At 42.4% G+C, this 21,278-nt stretch overlaps 1 protein-coding gene across 1 annotated transcript in view; it reads right to left on the bottom strand.

Moving 5' to 3' along the window:
• PPM1H (protein phosphatase, Mg2+/Mn2+ dependent 1H) overlaps positions 1–21,278 on the bottom strand; it is a 304,754-nt gene that overhangs the window by 171,425 nt on the left and 112,051 nt on the right. Inside the window, exons 2-3 of the mRNA XM_073556965.1 lie at positions 14,956–15,121; positions 5,700–6,044 (exon numbers count right to left, since the gene is read on the bottom strand). Of these exons, the coding sequence (XP_073413066.1) occupies positions 5,700–6,044; positions 14,956–15,121 (511 nt within the window). The remainder of the gene's footprint in view (positions 1–5,699; positions 6,045–14,955; positions 15,122–21,278) is intronic.

Raw genomic sequence — 21,278 nt, 5'->3', positions numbered from 1 at the left:
CTGATATTTGAAGGGTGCCTTCTCCAAACTGCCATTTTTAGATCTCTCCACAGGTGTTTTATGGGATTCAGGTCTGGACTCATTGCTGGCCACCTTAGAAGTCTCCAGTGCTTTCTCTCAAACCATTTTCTAGTGCCTTTTGAAGTGTGTTTTGGGTCATTGTCCTGCTGGGAGACCCATGACCTCTGAGGGAGACCCAGCTTTCTCACACTGGGCCCTACATTATGCTGCAACATTTGTTGGTAGTCTTCTGACTTCATAATGCCATGCACACGGTCAAGCAGTCTAGTGCCAGAGGCAGCAAAACAATGCCTGTGCCCAAAAAGCTCTACTTTTGTCTCATCTGGCCAGAGAACATTCTTCCAAAACATTTTAGGCTTTTTCAGGTAAGTTTTGGCAAACTCCAGCCTGGCTTTTTTATGTCTCGGGGTAAGAAGTGAGGTCTTCCTGGGTCTCCTACCAAACAGTCCCTTTTTATTCAGACGCCGACGGATAGTACGGGTTGACACTGTTGTACCCTCGGACTGCAGGGCTGCTTGAACTTGTTTGGATGTTAGTCGAGGTTCTTTATCCAACATCCGCACAATCTTGCATTGAAATCTCTTGTCAATTTTTATTTTCCGTCCACATCTAGGGAGGTTAGGCACAGTGCCATGGGCTTGAAACTTCGTGATGACACTTCGCACGGTAGACACAGGAACATTCGGGTCTTCGGAGATGGACTTGTAGCCTTGAGATTGCTCATGCTTCCTCACAATTTGGTTTCTCAAGTCCTCAGACAGTTCTTTGGTCTTCTTTCTTTTCTCCATGCTCAATGTGGTACTCACAAGGACACAGGACAGAGGTTGAGTCAACTTTAATCCATGTCAACTGGCTGCAAGTGTGATTTAGTTATTGCCAACACCTGTTAGGTGCCACAGGTAAGTTACAGGTGCTATTACACAAATTAGAGAAGCATCACATGATTTTTCGAACAGTGCCAATACTTTTGTACACCCTCTTTATGTTTGGTGTGGAATTATATCCAATTTGGCTTTAGGACAATTCTTTTTGTGTTTTTTCATTTAAGACAAATTAAATGAAGATAATAATACCAAAGAATTTGTGTTTGCAATAATTTTCAGGAAGAAACTGAGTATTATCTGACAAATTTGCAGGGGTGTCAATACTTTTGGCCACAACTGTACATTCCAGGATTGGATCCAGGATAAGGGACATTCAGTTGAAACCAGAAGTTTAAAATCACTATATAAAAAAACACATATGCATGTTTTTCTCAATATCTGACATGAAATCTGAATATGCAAAACACAAGCCGCAGAGACACTATCACTTGTTTCTCAACGCAAGCAGTGACTAGCCAGATCTTTCCCCGGGAAGGAACAACCACGGGAAGGGCAGTCTCCAATAAAGGAAACCACCTATGCCAAAACATGGTATCCATCCACAGACAGCTGTTTCGGGGTATTGCCCCTCATCAGTGTGGAGTAGGAAACTGGACAGTAGGAGCAATGCCTAGTAGAAGACTGTGAAAAATGAGAATGAATGAACTCATGGAGATCAACATCCAACACTGCGGAGACACCATCACATGTTTCTCAATGCAGTATTCTAGAGCAATGCCCCCATCCCTTATTTCCCATCCTCATTTTTCACAATGAAATCTAAATAAACCTTTTTTCAAACGCCAGAATAATGAGAGAGAATGTTTTAAGGCATTTTTATTACTTACTGTAAAGTCAAAGGTTTATATACATTTCATTAGTATTTGGTACCATTGCCCTTAAACTGAATGACTTGGGTCAAACGTTTGGGATATCCTTGCACAAGCTTGTCACAACAGTTGTTCAGAGTTTGAGCCCATTCCTCCTGACACAACTGGTGTAACTGATCCAGGGTGGTAGGCCGCCTTGCTTGCACCTGCCTTTTCAGCTTTGCTCATAAATTTGCAATAGGAATGAGATCAGGACTTTGTGATGGCCACTCCGAAATATTGACTTTGTTATCCTTAAGCCACTTTACCATTTTGGCAGTATGCTTTGGGTCATTGTCCATTTGGAAGGACCATTTCCACCCAAGCTTTATCTTTCTGGCTGATGTCTTGAAATGTTGCTTCAGTATTGCCACATAATCTTTTCTCATGATGCCATCTATTTTGTGAAGTGAACCAGTTCCTCCTGCAGAAAAACAACCCCACAACATGATGCTACCATTCCCATGTTTCACAGTAGGGATGGTGTTCTTAGGCTTCCACGCTTCTCCCTTTTTCCTAAAAAAGGAACAATGCCCAAAAATTTTTAGTTTCATCAGATCACAGGTTATGTCTCCAAAAATCAAGGTCTTTGTTCCTGTGTGCATTTGCAAACATTAATCTGACTTTTTTAGGCTACTTTTGGAGTAGTGGCTTCTTCCTGGCAGACGGGCCTTTCAGCCCTTGTTGATACAGTTCTCATTTCACTGTGGATATTAACACAATCTTACCAGCTTTTGCCATCATCTTCACAAGGTCTTTTGCTTTTGTACTTGGGTTGATATGCAAATGTCGAAACAAAGCATGTTTATCTCTGGGACACTGAACCTGTCTCCTTCCTGAGCGGTATGATGGCTGGACATTCCCATCTTGTTTGTACTTGCTGATAAGGCTATATGCCCACGTTAGCGTTTTTTTAAACGCTCAGAAAACCGGACTCCTTGCTAGAAATAAAACGCGCGGTTTTTGAGCTTTTTTGCACAAAAACCACGCGGTTTTGATGCGTTTTTTCCGCGCGGTTTCTGGGAAGCTTGGAAACACTTAAAAATGCGGACCTATGCGGAAAATAATGAGCATGCTGCGTTTTTAGCCACTACGCGTTTTCTGAGCGGAAAAAAACGCATGCATTGGCACAAAAAGCCAAAAATTCATTAAATTGAATGGGAAGCTTATTTTAAGCGTTTCTGAAGCGTCTGATCCGGCACAAACACTTCACTTAAAAAAACGCAACGTGGGCACACAGCCTAATTGTTTGTACAGATGAACAAGGCACCTTCAGGTATCTTGAAATTGTACCCAATGATGAGCCAAGACTTGTGCAAGTCCACAATTCTCTTCCTGATATCTAGGCTGATTTCTTGAGACTTTCCCATGATGCTACACCAAGAAGCAGTGTGTTTCAGGTGTGCATTAAATACATCCACAGGTGTGTCTTTAATTAACTCAGATGTTGCCAAAAACCTATCAGAAGCTTCCAAACACATGACATCATATGGGCAGTTCAGAATTGTTTATAGGCATAGTAATCTTCGTGTATGTAAACGTTTGACTTTGCCGTAAGTAATAAAAATGCCTTTAAACATTCTCTCATTTATTCTTGCATTTGGCAAATATTAATTATGGTAAACCTAATTGACCTAAAATGGGAAAGGTTTATTTTGATTTCATGTCAGATATCGAGAAAAACATGCATATGTGTCTTTTTATATAGTGTATGGAAGCTTCTGTTTTTAACTGTACATACTAGGATTGGGCCCAGGATAAGGGAATATTATATTATAATATATATATATATATATATTTTTTTATCTTGCATCGGGACCATCGGACTCTAATTACACCACTGATATTGAGCCTAAAGTCGCCATTTAGCCTTAGACCAAGTATGGAGCACTTTTCTATGGTTATACATTACTTGCCAAACATGATTATTTGTGTGTAAGGTGTATAGCAGTATTCTCTGTGTACAATATAGGACGGGGTTACCAATGTGTACAGATTGTGTGTCATAACTGAAGCGATTTTTACATATAGTTGCATTATGTATGTGACGTTTATGGAGCATATGGTGCCATAACTAATGTGTTTAACAAATTAAGATACAACTAGCTTGGCCCGTGCACAATTTTTGCACATTGGTCGTCGGGGTCGTAGGCAATTTCAGAAAAAGCAAGGTGGTCAAATGTAAATGTATTTCATGAGATGACCTCAGACAGGTATTTATACCTGTAGATTGGTAATACAATAAATTGGTTTGATAAGTAGAGGCCAAAAACTGTCTCCCGGTTGAGGTGCCACCTTCAGGTCATTGTTTCTTTCTGCAGGTTTATGGAAATGAATGTTTAAACTGTATTTAGTGATAAAATCTTGAATGTGTGGTTTGTTTGCCTCTTTTCTTGCTGAAGGGGGCAAGTTTACCTTTCAAATGGTGTATTATTTGTGTGTGAGGCGATGTAATCAGCGAAAAAGCAGTGCATGTTTACTAATATGTGTGCATATGTGACTCACCATTTGTGTGCGTGGGGCAAAGTAATCACAGAAAGAGCAGTGCATGTTTACAAATGTGTTTACATACGTGACTCACCTGCAGTGAAGTGTGCAATCCTCCAATGTGCCTGAAATAGGCTGGGAAAACAATAGGGCATTCTGGAAAGACCCCAAGGCAAATGTTTGGATTTGTTTGTGATGTCTGTAAGCAGCTTTGTGGTAGTGTGCTTTGCGGTAGTGTGGTGCCACCTGCAGGTCATTTTTCCTTACTGCAGGTTTATGAAAATGAATGTTTAAACTGTATTTTGTTATCAAATCATGGATGTGTGGTTTGTTTGGCTATTTTCTTGCTGAAGGGGGCAAGTTTACCTTTCAAATGGTATATCATGTGTGTGTGGGTGCAGTATCAATGCAGAGTAATCACTGAAAAACAGTGTTTAGAAATAATAGAATAGATTGTAGAGAGGGTGAAAAGAACACGAAGCGAGTTACATACACCTAAAGGTTTTATTGCTATAGTGTAAAAAATACATACAACTTTTGATGATGTTGCCTTGGTCCAGCTTCAAATGCCAAATAATAAGTCTGATGGGAAATCAGATGGCACCCCACCCTCATTTTAAAATGCAGTGTATTACTACTCTCAGTCATCTGATGAAGGCTCCATTCCTGCAGCTGAGATGTGTAATGAAGTATATTGTTATACATGTTCCATATTTCCAAAAAAATTCTGTGAATCAAAGGCAGTTATTCTCGGACAGCACCCAAAACCGATCTCATTGTTCCCATGTACACCTATCACATGACGGTATAATTTATTGGTATAGTATATGGATTCACTATTTATTATATGGATATAACTGCATTAATTAAAAGGAACCTGTCATGATGTCACCAACCACTATTAACCTGTAGATATATGGTAAATCTGCAAGTTAGTACCCTTACAATGCTGTACCGCAGCTGCACTAAGAGTGGCTACTGGGTGAAAATGAACTACATTCTTAATGAGAGCCGCCGGCTTTCAGTCACAGAAGCGTGCTGGGCACTGCTATGGTCATCACTCAGTGCACTGTGAGGGACGGCTGTAAGCACGCCATAGCACTGACTGACAGCCGGCTCTGGGCATACTTACGGCTGCTGCTAACATCGCCTTGAGCGATGACCGAAAGTCGGCGGCTTCCAGGAGGAATAAAGTTCATTTTCTCCAGGTAGCTGTGTTTTCAAACTCAATTTTTTTTTTGAAATGCCAGAGTATATTGGAAAAAAATTATATCTGTCTGCAATCGCACAGTCAGGTTCTGAATCATGTGGCTCATGGTTCAGGTAGTATTGACCTAAGGATGGGTTCCATGTACAAATCTGCACATCATATGCACCTGATGAAAAAGCAGTCTCGTTTGACCACTTTGATGCCAAAAAAGGGTGAATTTACTGTCACATGTTGAAATATTTCCCTTACCATTTCCTTAAATGCATTTTCAAGAGCTCCAATGATGAGACACTCGTGAGGAATTTTTTTTTCTGTAAAGAATCGTGTCTGAGGTGTGCTGGGCGAGCCTGGTGCACCAGCAGCCCCACGTAACGATGCAGCCCTTGTTAGAGTCCGACTATTGCTGGATGTTGTTTCTGGATCTTCCCCTAGACACGTGGGAGGCAAAACTGCAGAGTTCTTCAGGATGTCTACAACGTCCTGTAGTTGTTCTGAGATGTGGTGATGAAGAAGTTTAGAAGCCACCACTGCAGCTCCCGCTCCTGCATGTCCATCAAACAGTGCCCAATACTGAAAGGTGATTCCATCAACCTCCTGGACGAGAGAACAAAAAATAAAAAATAAGTATGAGAATATAAAACATTGACACCGAATGTGTTATCTAGTATCTTAAGACAAAAATGGCAACCTTTCCTGTTAACCGCTGATCCAGAGCAGATGCTCCATGCTGACTGTCTGCCATTCTGCGCTGGGTCAGCAGGAAATAAAATGGGTGAATAGCTCATTTTTTTTTTTTTTTACAGCTTCTTACTTTAATCTTTTTACACCAAATATCCCCATTGACTACACATAAAACTTGTCACTGTGCCTCCACAACCAAAATAGTCCTATCCTTCAGAATACCTTAGCCACTCAATAGTTTGCGTTGTTTCTGCTTTTTATTCAATGCAAGGCTCACCGAGAAGAAAGGTTATTTCCTCTACAGGAGAACTTTCTGGATTTTTAGTTTTAGGTCATTTGCACACATTGGCTATTATGTGAGTTTTTTACCTCAGTATCTGTAAGCCAAAACCAGGAGTGGAAAAGTCAGGGGAAAAGTATAATAGAAACATGTCACCACTTCTGGATTTTCTCCCACTCCTTATTTTGGCTTAGAAATACTGATGTAAAATACTGACCAAATGCTGAATGTGGGAACATGGCCTTATACCGTTGTCGTAGTCAAGAAAAAAAATACTATGGTTTTCACATAAAAATATAGAGGTTAACCAAGTCATTTGGTTTCATACATTCTGAATTATATACAATTTTCCAAAACTGAAGAGAAGAAGGTTTACTTTAGATGTTTCAGATATTAAAAGGGTTTTTGGGCAGAAGAAAAAAAAAAACATAAAAGACGATCCAGTCACTATGAGTTTCCAAAGCCCATTACCTTTTATTTTAGCGTGCAGTCATCCCTGTGGTCTGGTATGGTTTACAGACTAAACTTTGTGATTGCTCTCGTTTTGTGTCTCTAGACTACATTTCCCAGGAGGCAAAGTGCTCTGTCTTCTCTGCGAGCCCTATTCCTGTTCTACAGCTCACACACTGGCATTCTCAGCACCTTCCCACTCCACCTACAAAGCACCACCCTAAGGCTGTGTGCCCACGTTGCGGTTTTTTTAAGCGTTTTTGCCGGATCAGACGCTGCAGAAACGCTTAAAAGAAGCTTCACATTAAATTTAATGCATTTTTGGCTTTTTGTGCCAATGCATGTGTTTTTAAATGCTTAGAAGACGCTTAGTGGCTAAAAACGCAACATCTTTATCAACGATTTAGATGAAGGCATTGAGGGTAAACTGATTAAATTTGCTGATGACACAAAGCTAGGAGGGATAGCTATTACTAGAGAAGAGAAAGAGAGGATTCAAAAAGATATAAATAAACTGGAGCAGTGGGCAGCAACTAACAGATTGGTTTTTAACAGGGAAAAAGGCAAAGTACTACATCTGGGCAATAAAAATGAAAAAAGCATATACAGAATGGGAGGAATAGGGCTAAGCAACAGCACATGTGAAAAAGACTTGGGTATACTAATAGATCACAGACTGAATATGAGTCAACAGTGTGATGCAGCAGCAAAAAAGGCAAATGCAATTCTAGGATGCATTAACAGAAGCATACAGTCTAGATCACGTGAAGTCATTATTTCCCTCTACTCCTCTTTGGTCAGACCTCATCTGGAATACTGTGTCCAGTTTTGGGCACCACAGACATCAACAAACTGGAGCAAGTTCAGAAAAGAGCAACCAGAATGGTGACCGGTCTGCAAACCCTGTCTTATGAGGAAAGGTTGCAGGATTTGGGAATGTTTAGCTTGCAAAACAGAAGACTGAGAGGAGACTTAATAGCTGTCTACAAATATCTCAAGGGCTGTCACATTGTAGAAGGATCATTTTTATTCTCATTTGCACAAGGAAAGGCTAGGAGCAATGGGATGAAACTGAATGGGAGGAGGCACAGATTAGATATTAGAAAAAACTTTTTGATAGTTAGAGTGATCAATGAGTGGAACAGGTTGCCACAAGAGGTGGCGAGTTCTCCTTCAATAGAAGTCTTCAAACAGAGGCTGGACAGACATCTGTCTGGGATGATTTCGGCGAATCCTGCTTTGAGCAGGGGGCTGGACCAGATGGCCCAGGAGGTCCCTTCCAACTCTACGATTCTATTATATTATTATTGTGATTGGCACAATTCTGCACTAGAGTGTATATTATATATATATTTATACACACACACTAGCTGAAGAGCCCGGCGCTGCCCGGGCATAGTAACTAACTGTGGCTAGTTATAACAAATTATAATTATCCTCCATCCCATAGTCCCGTGCCCATATACCCATCATGCATATCCACGATCCCATAGTCCCGTGCCCATATACCCATCATACATATCCACAATCCCATAGGCCCGTGCCCATATACCCATCATACATATCCTCCATCCCATAGTCGAGTGCCCATATAAACCCATCACACACGCTCCATCCCATAGTCCCATGCCAATATACCCATCATACATATTCTCCATCCCATAGTCCCATGCCCATATACCCATCATACATATTCGCCATCCCAGAGTCAAGTGCCCATATACCCATCACACATCCTTCATCTCATAGTCCCATGCCCATATACCCATCATACATATCCTCCATCCCATAGTCCCGTGCCCATATACCCATCATACATATCCGCCATCCCAGTCACGTGCCCATATACCCGTCATACATATCCTCCATCCCATAGTCCAGTGCCTATATACCCATCACACATCCTCCATCCCATAGTCCCGTGCCTATATACCCACCACACATCCTCCATTCCATAGTCCCGTGCCCATATACCCATCACACATCCTCCATACCATAGTCAACCATTATGACATTATAATGAGCGGCAGGGCTTGCAACCCATGATGACATCAGCGTCGCCATGGCAACCATTATGACATCATAATGAGGGGTGGGGCTTGATACACACTTTTTCCCCATTATGTAGATAGGGGCAAAATTGTTTGGTGAATTGGAACGCACAGGGTTAAAATTTCGCCTCACAATATAGCTTAGGACACTCTCGGGGTCCAGACGTGTGACTGTGCCAAATTTTGTGGCTGTAGTTGCGACGGTGCGGATGCCAATCCCGGACATACACACACACACACACACACACACACACACACACACTTGAGCTTTATATATTAGATATATACACACACACACTGTATATTATATATATACACACACACACACACAATATACACTCACTGGCTACTTTATTAGGTACACCTGTCCAACTGTGTGTTAAGACTTAATTTCTAATCAGCCAATCACATGGCGGCAACTCAGTGCATTTAGGCATGTAGACATGGTCAAGACAATCTCCTGCAGTTCAAACCGAGCATCAGTATGGGGAAGAAAGGTGATTTGAGTGCCTTTGAACGTGGCATGATTGTTGGTGCCAGAAGGGCTGGTCTGAGAATTTCAGAAACTGCTGATCTACTGGGATTTTCACGCACAACCATCTCTAGGGTTTACAGAGAATGGTCCGAAAAAGAAAAAAAATCCAGTGAGCGGCAGTTCTGTGGCCGGAAATGCCATGTTGATGCCAGAGGTCAGAGGAGAATGGGCAGACTGGTTCGAGCTGATAGAAAGGCAACAGTGACTCAAATTGCCACCCGTTACAACCAAGGTAGGCAGAAGAGCATCTCTGAACGCACAGTGCGTCGAACTTTGAGGCAGATGGGCTACAGCAGCAGAAGACCACACTGGGTACCACTCCTCTCAGCTAAGAACAGGAAACTGAGGCTACAATTTGCACAAGCTCATCGAAATTGGACAGTAGAAGATTGGAAAAACGTTGCCTGGTCTGATGAGTCTCGATTTCTGCTGCGACATTCGGATGGTAGGGTCAGAATTTGGCGTAAACAACATGAAAGCATGGATCCATCCTGCCTTGTATCAACGGTTCAGGCTGGTGGTGGTGGTGTCATGGTGTGGGGAATTTTTTCTGGGCACTCTTTGGGCCCCTTGGTACCAATTGAGCATCGTTGCAACGCCACAGCCTACCTGAGTATTGTTGCTGACCATGTCCATCCCTTTATGACCACAATGTACCCAACATCTGATGGCTACTTTCAGCAGGATAATGCGCCATGTCATAAAGCTCGAATCATCTCAGATTGGTTTCTTGAACATGACAATGAGTTTACTGTACTCAAATGGCCTCCTCAGTCACCAGATCTCAATCCAATAGAGCATCTTTGGGATGTGGTGGAACGGGAGATTCGCAACAGGGATGTGCAGCCGACAAATCTGCGCCAACTGTGTGATGCCATCATGTCAACATGGTCCAAAATCTCTGAGGAATGCTTCCAGCACCTTGTTGAATCTCTGCCACGAAGAATTGAGGCAGTTCTGAAGGCAAAAGGGGGTCCAACCCCTTACTAGCATGGTGTACCTAATAAAGTGGCCAGTGAGTGTATATATATATATACACATTATTCTATCTATATTTTCTATCGATCTATATACACACACACATACATACACACACACACGCACATAATAGATATATCTATCTATCTCCCCTGTTCAAGTGTGAGGTGCTAGATGACACTTTCAGGCTGCGTTCACACGTCGCGTTTTTTGCTTTTTAACGCGTTTTTGCCGCAAAAACGCAAAAAAACAGCATCCCATGCATTCCTATGGGATTCCGCCCACATAGGAATGCATTGTTCTGCTTACTTTCCATATGTGGCTGTGCCCACCATGCGAAAAGTAAGCAGAACATCTGCGGATGGTACCCATGGTCCGGTAGGAGAGGAGACTGTCCTTCGGGCTCTGGGTTCCATATCCCTGTAAAAAAAATAAAAAAATAAAAAATAGTGTTATATTCACCATCCGGCGTCCCGAGCAGCCTTCCCGGGCCTCAGCGATGCTTCCGTTCCCAGTAATGCTTTGTGAGACCTTTGATGACATCGCGGTCTCGCGATTACTGCAGCGGTCCCTATTCCTCGCGAGATCGCTACAGTATCGCGAGACCGCAACGTCATCAAAGGTCTCGCAAAACATTACTGGGAAAGGGAGCATCCCTGAGGCCCGGGAAAGCTGTGCGGGACAACGGAAGGTGAATATAACCTGATTTTTTTTTATTATTATTATTAACATTAGATCTTTTTACTACTGATGCCGCATAGGCAGCCTCAATAGTAAAAAGTTGGTCACACTCGTCAAACACTATGTTTGACGAGTGTGACCAACCTGTCAATCAGTTCTCCAAGCGATGCTCCAGATCGCTTGGAAAACGTTAGCATTTTGCAAGCTAATTACGCTTGCAAATCACTAGTTTTTCCACGGGAAAATCGCGGGAATTTAAAATGCGATTTTCACGTGGAATGGAATTCCAGAATTCCCATGGAAGTTATCGCGGGAATTCCGCAACGTGTGCACATAGCCTTAAAAGGTGATGCTGCGGTATTTGCCTAAAAATATTTTCTATCTGTGCTACTGAAAAATGTTTTGTGTATTTATGCAAAGAAAAAAAAGAGCTTTTTTTTTTTTTATTGTTCATTACTTTAAGGTCCCTGCTTGCTGTCAGTGGGAACATACGCTGAAAACTTTTATACTGATGACACGTCCGTAGAAAAGGTAATCAATATCAGATGCTGGACAGATGCGATCAGTTACGGAGGAAAACAGCAAAGCTGACCATAGCAAAAGTTCCAGTCCAATTTATTCAAATGTGCAGTACCCGGCCGCGGTCATTATATAGTTGATGGAGGTATGCTGTTCTCCCTAGCAAGTGAGCACATCCAGCGCCTGCTAAGGATGGACCAGCCATACAAAAGTACAGACAACCCCTTTAACAGGTTAACAGTAACTTCAAAAGCCAGTAAGAGGTTAAAAGGCAGTATACTATCACAGCTAAGCTTTTTAGATTTTTTTTTTTTTTATCTACAACTTGCCGATTTCGTTCTAACAGACCAGACCTCTCAGAGACTGATCTAGAGCTAAGGCCTCTTTCACACTTCAGTTTTTTGCATCAGTCAAGATCCGCCAAAAGGACGGATGGCGGATCCGTTTTAGTACTGATGAGAACGGATCGCACCCGTCCGTTTTTTTTGACGGATCCGACAAATGAATAATTTTAAAGGAATCGCAGCCTGGAAAAGAGAAAGAGAAAGAGAAAGAGAGAGAGAGATTTTTTTTGTCCGGCACCCATAAAGAATTTCGGGTTAAATGAGTGTCTGGAGGATCCGCCACAGAAAAAAACGTTGCAAGCTCCGTTTTGAAATCTTTGAGGATGGTGACGGACAGGAACTTTTGGCGGATCCGCAAAAAAAACGGATGCAACGGACGGCAATCCGTCACAATCCAATAATGGAAGTCAATGGGGAAAAAAACGGATCCTCAAAAGAAAATTGCGGATCCGTTTTTTTCAAAACCTGGCGGATTGTGACTGATTGTAAAAAGTGTGAAAGAGGCCTAAGGCCAGGGTCACACTAGAGAGGAATACGGACGAGTGAGAGGCGTTAAAAGCATGCATTACACATGGACAAATGATTCTCTATGGGGCAGCTCCCAACAGTCGTATATTTCTCATCCGTATTCTACGGTCCGTGCCACTCGCAGCATGCTGCGATTGTCAGCGTACTACGCCCGTAGTACGCCAATGAAAGTCTATGGGTGCGCTAAAAATACGCATTACACACGGACCACACATGTGACTTGCGAGAAATACGCACCCGGTGTCTTTTTTAAAATCCGGCAATTCAGTGCGCTATACAGTAAACTCACACTTTCAGGTTTAATAAAGAAACACACAGTACATGTCATTGAGACACACACACACACACACACACACACATATATATTTATATTTCACAGACTTCTTCATAGCAGAATAGCTGCTAATTCAATTGCCGGCTTCTGTCAAATCATTCCCCAACCCGACATGAAATGACACATGGTTTACATATAAAAAAAAAAAAAAAAAACCATGAAATGGTTTACTGTATGTCCCTGACTAATAATTAGATGAGGGTTTGTGTGCAAAATTTGGGAGGTATAGGTGTTATTTTAAGGGGTTAATTCGTTGTAAAAAAATGCGTGGGCTCCCGCTGTGATTTGTCAACCAGAGAGGTTAAGCAGGTGAGGGCAGATTTTAATAGCCATGAAAGGGACCATTGTTTTTGCCCCCCCCCCCCCCCCCCGGCTACAAAAATCTGCCCCCAGACACCCCAGAAATGGCGCATCTATAAGATGTGCCAATTCAGGCACTTATCCTCTCTATTCCCATTGCCCTGTAGCGGTGGCGAATGGGTTAATATAACAAAGGGTTAATGTCACCATTCGATTGTAAGGGGACATTAAGCCGATTAATAATGGAGAGGTGTCAATAAGACACCGATCCATTATTAACCCTATACTAAGATAGCGTTAAAAACCACACACAGACATTAATTAAAAAGTCATTTAATGAAATAAATACCCCAAGTTTTTGACAAATTTTTATTAATCTGGTAAGCCCCAAAAAACCATGACCTGCAAAAAAAATAACATAAAAAATCACCAATATCCTTACCTCTCCGCCGTTCAGTCATGTCCCATGCTGCAATCCATCAGAAGGAGGTAAATAGTTTACAATGAGGACCGGTGCTAATGCGACCAGCCCCACTGTAAACTACTACTAAATTAATTGATTCCGCTCTGCACAGCCTCAATGGCTGCCTGGAGATGATCTAATTACCGTGGGAAAGTTTCTGACTTTTTTCCCACAGTCATTAGTTCATTCACAGATCAGCCGGGGGACTCCTGCTGACGTCACTGCTCACCAAATTTTGCACACAAACCCTCATCTAATTATTAGTCAGGGAAATATAAAAAAAAACATGAAATGAAATGGTTTACTTTATGTAAACCATGTGTCATTTCATGTCGGGTTGGGGGATGATTTGACAAAAGTCGGCAATTGAATTGGCGACAATTCTGCTATGAAGAACCCTATGAAATATAAATATATATATATATATATATATATATATATATATATATATATATTGTCTCAATGACGTGTGTGTGTGTATATATATATATATATATATATATATATATATATATATATATATATATATATATATATATATACATACATACATTCTATGTGTCTATATCTATTCTTTTGTTTCTGTTAGAAACCCTGTCATAGGGCTCCATTATATGTCCATTTTGCAAGCCGGCGAGAAAATCTCGGCATACGGATGCTGACATGCGCAAAATACGCGACCACACCTTGCTTACGGATGACATACGGAGCACTATTTAGGGGTCATTCATCCGTATTACGCATGTAAACTACGGACCGTATTTTGCGTCGGTTAGTGTGACCCCGGCCTAATACTCTCTTCCACCTGTCCCCTACGTTTTGCTAAATATGCAATACTCATGCGGTTATCAAAAAGTAGTGCACAGATGGATGAGAGCTTTGGCTTTACTACTACTTTATTTATGGCTTTGTATTCTTGGATAAAAGCCATATGGCCAATATGTCCCTACATTATTTTGCTACAATATTTGCTTTTTAACCTGATGGAATGAATAAAAGCTGAAATTCTAACCGCTCAAGGATGCCTTTTGTCCTTCGATATTATGACTTCATGGAGAACTGGTCACTTTATTCTCACTACTCTTAAGTATTTTGTTTTTTTTTGTTTTTTTAAATCTGGCAAGTGATCGCAGCGAGATGGGCTTTTTTTTTATTTAGAGTGAATTTTCTGGTCTTCACAAAAGGGATGTTACTTACAGCATAATTATGCAGAGTAGCCAAAAAAACAACCCTACTGCGCTCTGTCAGAGAATCCTGTTAGCTACACCTCATTGGTTAAGGCCATAAAAGTTAGCAAAAAAATGCACAGAAAAATCAAGGGAGCAGCTGGAGTAAAATAAGAGCCAAACCAGGCTACTTACCATGCCGTCCTTCAGTTGTAAGCCTTCTCCATTTGGCAGCGAGGATCTTCGCTTGTTTGCGGTGATCTTGATGGGAGTGGATAGCCCTCCACTTTTCTTCTTCACAAACATAACTTCACAGCTGGCCTGATCTTCGTTGTGCGTGCTCTTCCCTGCATTTATCACCCTGTACAGAACAGAGAAACAAGAACATAAATGGATGAAAGTGGACACACAGAAATATAGAGTACGGGTTCATTAACACTGAAAGATCACATGAACGAGCATCCCTAAAAAGGCTTGTGCATGATAACCTTGCAGTGTAAACAGGCGGCCGACCAATGCTCGTTAATTGGGTGAAATGATTTTTAAGCAGGCTTAAAAATCATTGCTCTCGTCGGCACATCGTCCTGTCTAAATAGGACTTGCACTGCAGAGAACAATGGCAGTGTGACATCTGGGCCGAAGCCTGTCGTACACTCTATTCCCGCTTCAATCGTCGGCCAGATCAGGGTGAGTATTCAGTAGCCTGTTTAAGCTCTCAGCAGTCCACAAACAGGTTAAAACCTAGATCGTTTTTCTTCCTGCTGCCAGCCCTGGGTGGAGCCGCTTGCTATTTAAATGCCTGAGAATCCACTAAACAGACAAAACCTAAAAGGTAGAAAGAAAATGAACATATACCCTACTGTAAGAAAGTAAAAAGCAAGAGTGCACATATAAGTAACATAGGGTACTTAGGACTTGGTAAACACAGTTTTTGATCAGAAAAAGCGTAAAAGCCATCCCACAAGTGCCAAGGTGGTTCCATTGTCGAATGGTGAACGACACTTCTCTAACTGGCACTCTGATGGACAAGTCTAAGTTTGGGGAATGGTAGAAAAACATAATAGCTGGGACAATGCTCTCAGACAGGTTAAGTTTGTTGGGGAAGGAAAATGCTTTTTTCAGGTGTTGGCCTAGACACTTTAGTTCCAGTGATGGGAAATCTTAATACTTAAGCATATCAAGACATTTTGTAGGATTCCATCTTTGTGAGGACAGTTTGGGGAAGGCCCTGTTCTGTTCCAGCATGACTGTGCCTCTCACTGCACAAAACAACGTCCATAAAGGTATGGTTTAGGACAAGTTTGGGGTGGAAGAACATAACAGGCCAGCACAGGTCTTTGACCTCAACCTCACTGAACAATTTTGGTATAAAAAAACAGATTTTGGACAAGTCGGCCTGGCAAACAATCTCCGTGTCTGATCTCACAAACAAAATTCTGGATGAATGAGTAAAAATACCAGTAAAACATACTCCAAAATGGAGAAAGCCGTCCCTGAAGAGTGTGAGCTGTTGGAACTGAAAGAAGGAACCAACACCATGGTATACTGGATTTTCTGTGCATGAAGAGAATGTTCATTAGGGAGTATGAGGACTAGTGTACAGTGTTGAACAATGGTCAATACAAAAAAAAGTGTTGAACAATAGCACAAAGGTAACAACGCGCTTTCAGTAATTTTAGCCAAAAAAAAGGGCTAAATGCAAAATAATGTAAAAGTGACATACAGTATTGTTGAGAAGCTTTCATACATAAAAGGGAAATGACAAAATATTCTGATTCTGCTGTACCAGAAGGCAGGCTCTGTTGGTGGGAAAGGTTCGCAAACACCTTGCAAGTGAGTCACAAGTTGGGCACATTAAAGGGCCTGTTACACATCGTGATATCGCTAACAATATCGCTAAAGCGTCACCAATTTTGTGACGCAGCAGCGATATCGCTACATGTGACACTCACCTCCGACCGGTCCTCCCGCTGGCTATCGTTGATCGCGCGAGATCGGCCTGGTCCATTTCTTGTCGTCGGCTTCCTGCTGGTGCCGACGAGCGAGCCATGGACGCAGGTGGAACACTGTCATTATCGCTGCGTCTGACAGGTGAGTAACGACCGCTGCTGCATCGCTAGTGAGATCTGTCTGTTTGGCAGCTCACTAGTGACTATTTGGCGATGCACCAGTGAACCTGACCGGGTCGTATCGTGGTCAGGATCGCTGGTGCGTCGCTAAATGTAACGGGGCCTTAACCCTGCTGTACTGTTCGGGTCTCTCTTACCTGAAAAAGTTTGTTAAGCTATAGATTATTTATTAGGATGTGCAAATCGTGATTAGGAGAGTTTGTTTATGAATAGGTGTTATTATGAGTGGTTTTTTTAATTATTTTTAACTCTTTTGGTATGAAAGCTGTGATTACAATGCAGAATAAATGTGAGTGTTGGTCTTGGGCAAGCTATTTGTCCAAGGCAGATTTAGGAAATCGGACAACAGGAAGGTAGTGTGGCAGTCGGTTTCCTGCTCCCGGCCGGGATTTCCATTTGGCCTACGGCCACCGGCTGATATCAACAACCACTGAAACAGAGGGTTGGGTGTGTCAGTGTGGAATTTGAATGTTGCAGAGTAGACGGCTCTGCAAAAGCTCAGCCTGTGTGAGGGAACACAGAGCCAAGCAGAGTGAACTCCTAGCACCCCGCAGAGCAATACGGTGGTGCAGTCGCCCTCGGCAACTGGTCGCATTTACGGATTGTCTTGCTTCCCGGCTGCAATCTGGAGGATACCGTTTTGTTTGCAAGTTTTTGGACATTAAAACTACACTTACTTTGAACTTTCCTGGTTCACTGCCTCATAACTGCACAGTGAGGACTCCGCTGCACTACAATACCGAGTAAGCAAGCAAAGTACGGCATCAAGATACGGACACTTTGTGACAGCAGCAGTTCACACTTTCCAACCGCTCAGGTACATACAGGAAAAAAGCCTGGAGAAAAACCTGAAAAGCATCAGGAAAGGTGAGTCATTTCAGATCTGGCATATGGACTAAGACGATAAAATGTGACATGTGACAACTTTTCTACGTTGCACCATCTGGGGCAGCTGTTGCTAAAACGAAAACTTACAATGGTGGGAACTGTAAGAAAAAGCAAGCCTGAACTGCCGCAAGGTATCATTGGTAAAAGAGATGTTCATAGTTCAACGTTTTACTATACTGGAAATAGGACAGTGGTATCTTACATTCCCCCAAATAAACTAACCAGTCGTTCTGATGAGCACGATGCACCACAGCAATGCAGTAAGTAGCCGACATGACAAAAAGCCACATATATTAGATTACAGTGCCACCAAAGGGGCAGTTGAAACATGAGATCTACTAATAGCTTAATACACAAGCAGACGAAAAACCAATGGTTTTATTTTATGACCTAAATATTTGCCTACCATGCATTTGTTCTACGGCGTGAAATAAACCCTGATTGGAAAGCCAATAAATTGCATAAACAAAGACTCTTTGTGGAAGAATTAGGAAAGTCCCTTGTTATGCCATCTACTTTGGAAAAAAAGCCCAAAGTAAAGGAGCAACAGCCATCGTAAACTGGATCCAGCAGATTGCTCAACGGCCTACACCAGCACTGGGAAAAGTCCAAAAAGTACTTTTAAACTATGCAGCAATTTACCTCTTATTAAAAATCCTCTAATCAAGAATGGATATATTTTTAATTCTATAGTATACTACTATCAAGGGTGGCAGACTTTCTAGAAAAGAAATGCACTTGCAAGCTCTATGCTTTAGAGCAGTGATCCTCAAACTACGGCCTGCGGGCCACATGCGGCTCGCCAACGGCTTTTATCTGGCCCCTGGGCCCGGCCGACATTGAACAGCACTGCAGTTCAAGGCCGGCGGGTCCTCTAATCACAGGCGGCACGAGGCACCGAGGAAAGGCGTTGCACAGCCCTCCATATGCAGCGAACACACAAAGACGACGTGATTGCAGTCTGATCAGTGCCCATCAATGCAGTCTGATCAGTGCCTATCAATGCAGCCTGATCAGTGCCCATCAATGAAACCTCACCAGTGCCCATATTGGTGGAACTCCACTTTTACCTCAGACTCAGACTTGTGTGGTGCGAGAATCCCCAACAGACAGCATAGGTTCCCAATAGGCAGGTAAATGTCCCCAATAGGCAGCACAGGTCCCCAATAGGCAGGTAAATGTCCCCCCAATAGGCAGCATAGGTCCCCAATAGGCAGGTAAATGTCCCCAATAGGTAGCACAGGTCCCCAATAGGCAGGTAAATGTCCCCAATAGGTAGCACAGGTCCCCAATAGGCAGGCAAATGTCCTCAATAGGTAGCACAGGTCACAAATAGGCAGGTAAATGTCACCAATAGAACCCGGTGTTAAAAAAAAAACAAAAAAAAACAGTACTCACCTATGTCCCCTGCTGCTCTGAAGAGGTGCCCGCTTGTCTCTGTCTTCTTCCGGCACAGGCGGCATGACGTCATTAGGCCACACAGGCGGGGTGATGACAATCACGTCGTCTTTGTGTGCTCACTGCATACGGAGGGCTGCACAACGCCTTTCCTTGGCATCTCGTCCCGCCCGCGATTACAGGGCCCGCCGGCATTGAACTGCAGTGCAGTTCAATGTCGGCCGGGCCCAGGTGCCGGATAAAAGTCCTTGGCGGGCCGCATGTGGCCCACGGGCCGTAGTTTGAGGACTCTTGATATAGAGTCTGCCTACGGGGGTGCATTAAACTATTTAGAGTCTGCCTATGGGGAATTCATTATACTAAATAGAATCTTCCTATGGGAAATGCAGCATAATATAGAGGCCTATGGGGGTGCATTATACTATAGAGGTCTATGGGGAGTGCATTACACAATATAAAGCATGCCTATGCAGAATGCATTATACCATAGAGGCCTATGGGGAGTGCATTACACAATATAAAGTATGCCTATGCAGAATGCATTATACTATAGAGGCCTATTGGGAGTGCATTATACTATATAGAGTCTGCCTATGGGGAGTGCATTATGCTATATAGAGTCTGCCTATGGGAAGTGCATTATATTAAATAAAGTCTGCCTATGGGGAGTGCATTACACAATATAGAGCCTGCCTATGGGGAGTGCATTATATATTATATAGAGTCTGCCTATGGAGAGTGCATTATATTAAATAACGTCTACATATGGAGAGTGCATTATACTATAGTGTCTGACTATGGGGAGAGCATTACAATGCATGGATGACTATCTGGTGCATTATACTATATGGAGGCTATCTAGGGGGCCATTCTACAGTGTGCATATTACAGTAAGGGGGCCATCAAACAGTTTGGGGCCCACTAAGGGGTCAGTATACTGTATGGGTGGTACTATACAGTGAGGGGGCATTATACTGTATATAAGAGATTCATACTGTGTATAGGGGAGCTGTACACAGGGAAAGCATTATTAAATGTAAAGTGGGCACTTATTGTTATAGGGGAACTCAGGTTACTGTGACTGTCAAAGGGCAACACAAAGGGCATTATTACTTTCTAGTGGGCAAAATGTGGGCACTGTTTTCTAGGGCACTCGTACATAACATTACTATATTATAGAGATTTGTTTTACCATCTAGAGGTCACACAATACCACACAGTAAGTGAAGCAATAGGAGAATATACAGCAGCAGCAGCTCAACATTGGGGTATCAGCAGGATGAGGAGTTTGTGGAGGTTGGGAATAGATTGGGACGGTTCTGAAAATATGAGACGTGAAGTGTGTTTTTGTTGTTATATCTGCAGCAGAGTCATGGCTGGTAGAAGCCAAGCTGTCATGTCAGTCTGGGCCAGATGGAAAAGATGGGGAAAAGTGAACGATTCCATCAGAAAGAACATCCTCTGTAAGTCACCGTCTGTAACTGTGCTGTGATCACAGCACAGTTACAGACGGTGACTTACACACGTGGTCAAAATTGTTGGTACCCCTCGTTTAATGACAGAAAAACCCACAATGGTGACAGAAATAACTTGAATCTGACAAAAGTAATATATCAAAAATCTATGAAAATGGACAAATGAAAGTCAGACATTGCTTTTCAACCATGCTTCCACAGAATTTAAAAAAAAAAAAAAAAAAAAAAAAAAATAATATATAAAAAAACTCATGAAATAGGCCTGGACAGAAAAGATGCTTAATATTTTGTTGCATAACCTTTTGAGGCAATCACTGCAATCAAACGATTCCTGTAAATGTCAAGGAGACTTCTGCACCTCTCGACAGATATTTTGGCCTACTCCTCAAGAGCAAACTGCTCCAGTTGTCTCGTGTTTGAAGGTTGCCTTTTCCAGGCGGCATGTTTCAGCTCTTTCCAAAGATGCTCAATAGGATTTAGGTCAGGGCTCATAGAAGGCCACTTCAGAATAGTCCATTGTTTTCCTCTTAGCCACTCTTGGGTGTTTTTAGCTCTGTGTTTTGGGTCATTACCCTGTTGCAAGACCCATGACCTGTGACTGAGACCAAGCTTTCTGACACTGGGCAGC

This window comes from Dendrobates tinctorius, unplaced genomic scaffold (genome assembly GCF_039654945.1).
Source record: "Dendrobates tinctorius isolate UK_male_01 unplaced genomic scaffold, ASM3965494v1 ptg000241l, whole genome shotgun sequence".
Classification (NCBI taxonomy): domain Eukaryota; kingdom Metazoa; phylum Chordata; class Amphibia; order Anura; family Dendrobatidae; genus Dendrobates; species Dendrobates tinctorius.
This window is presented reverse-complemented; position numbering and strand designations above follow the sequence as displayed.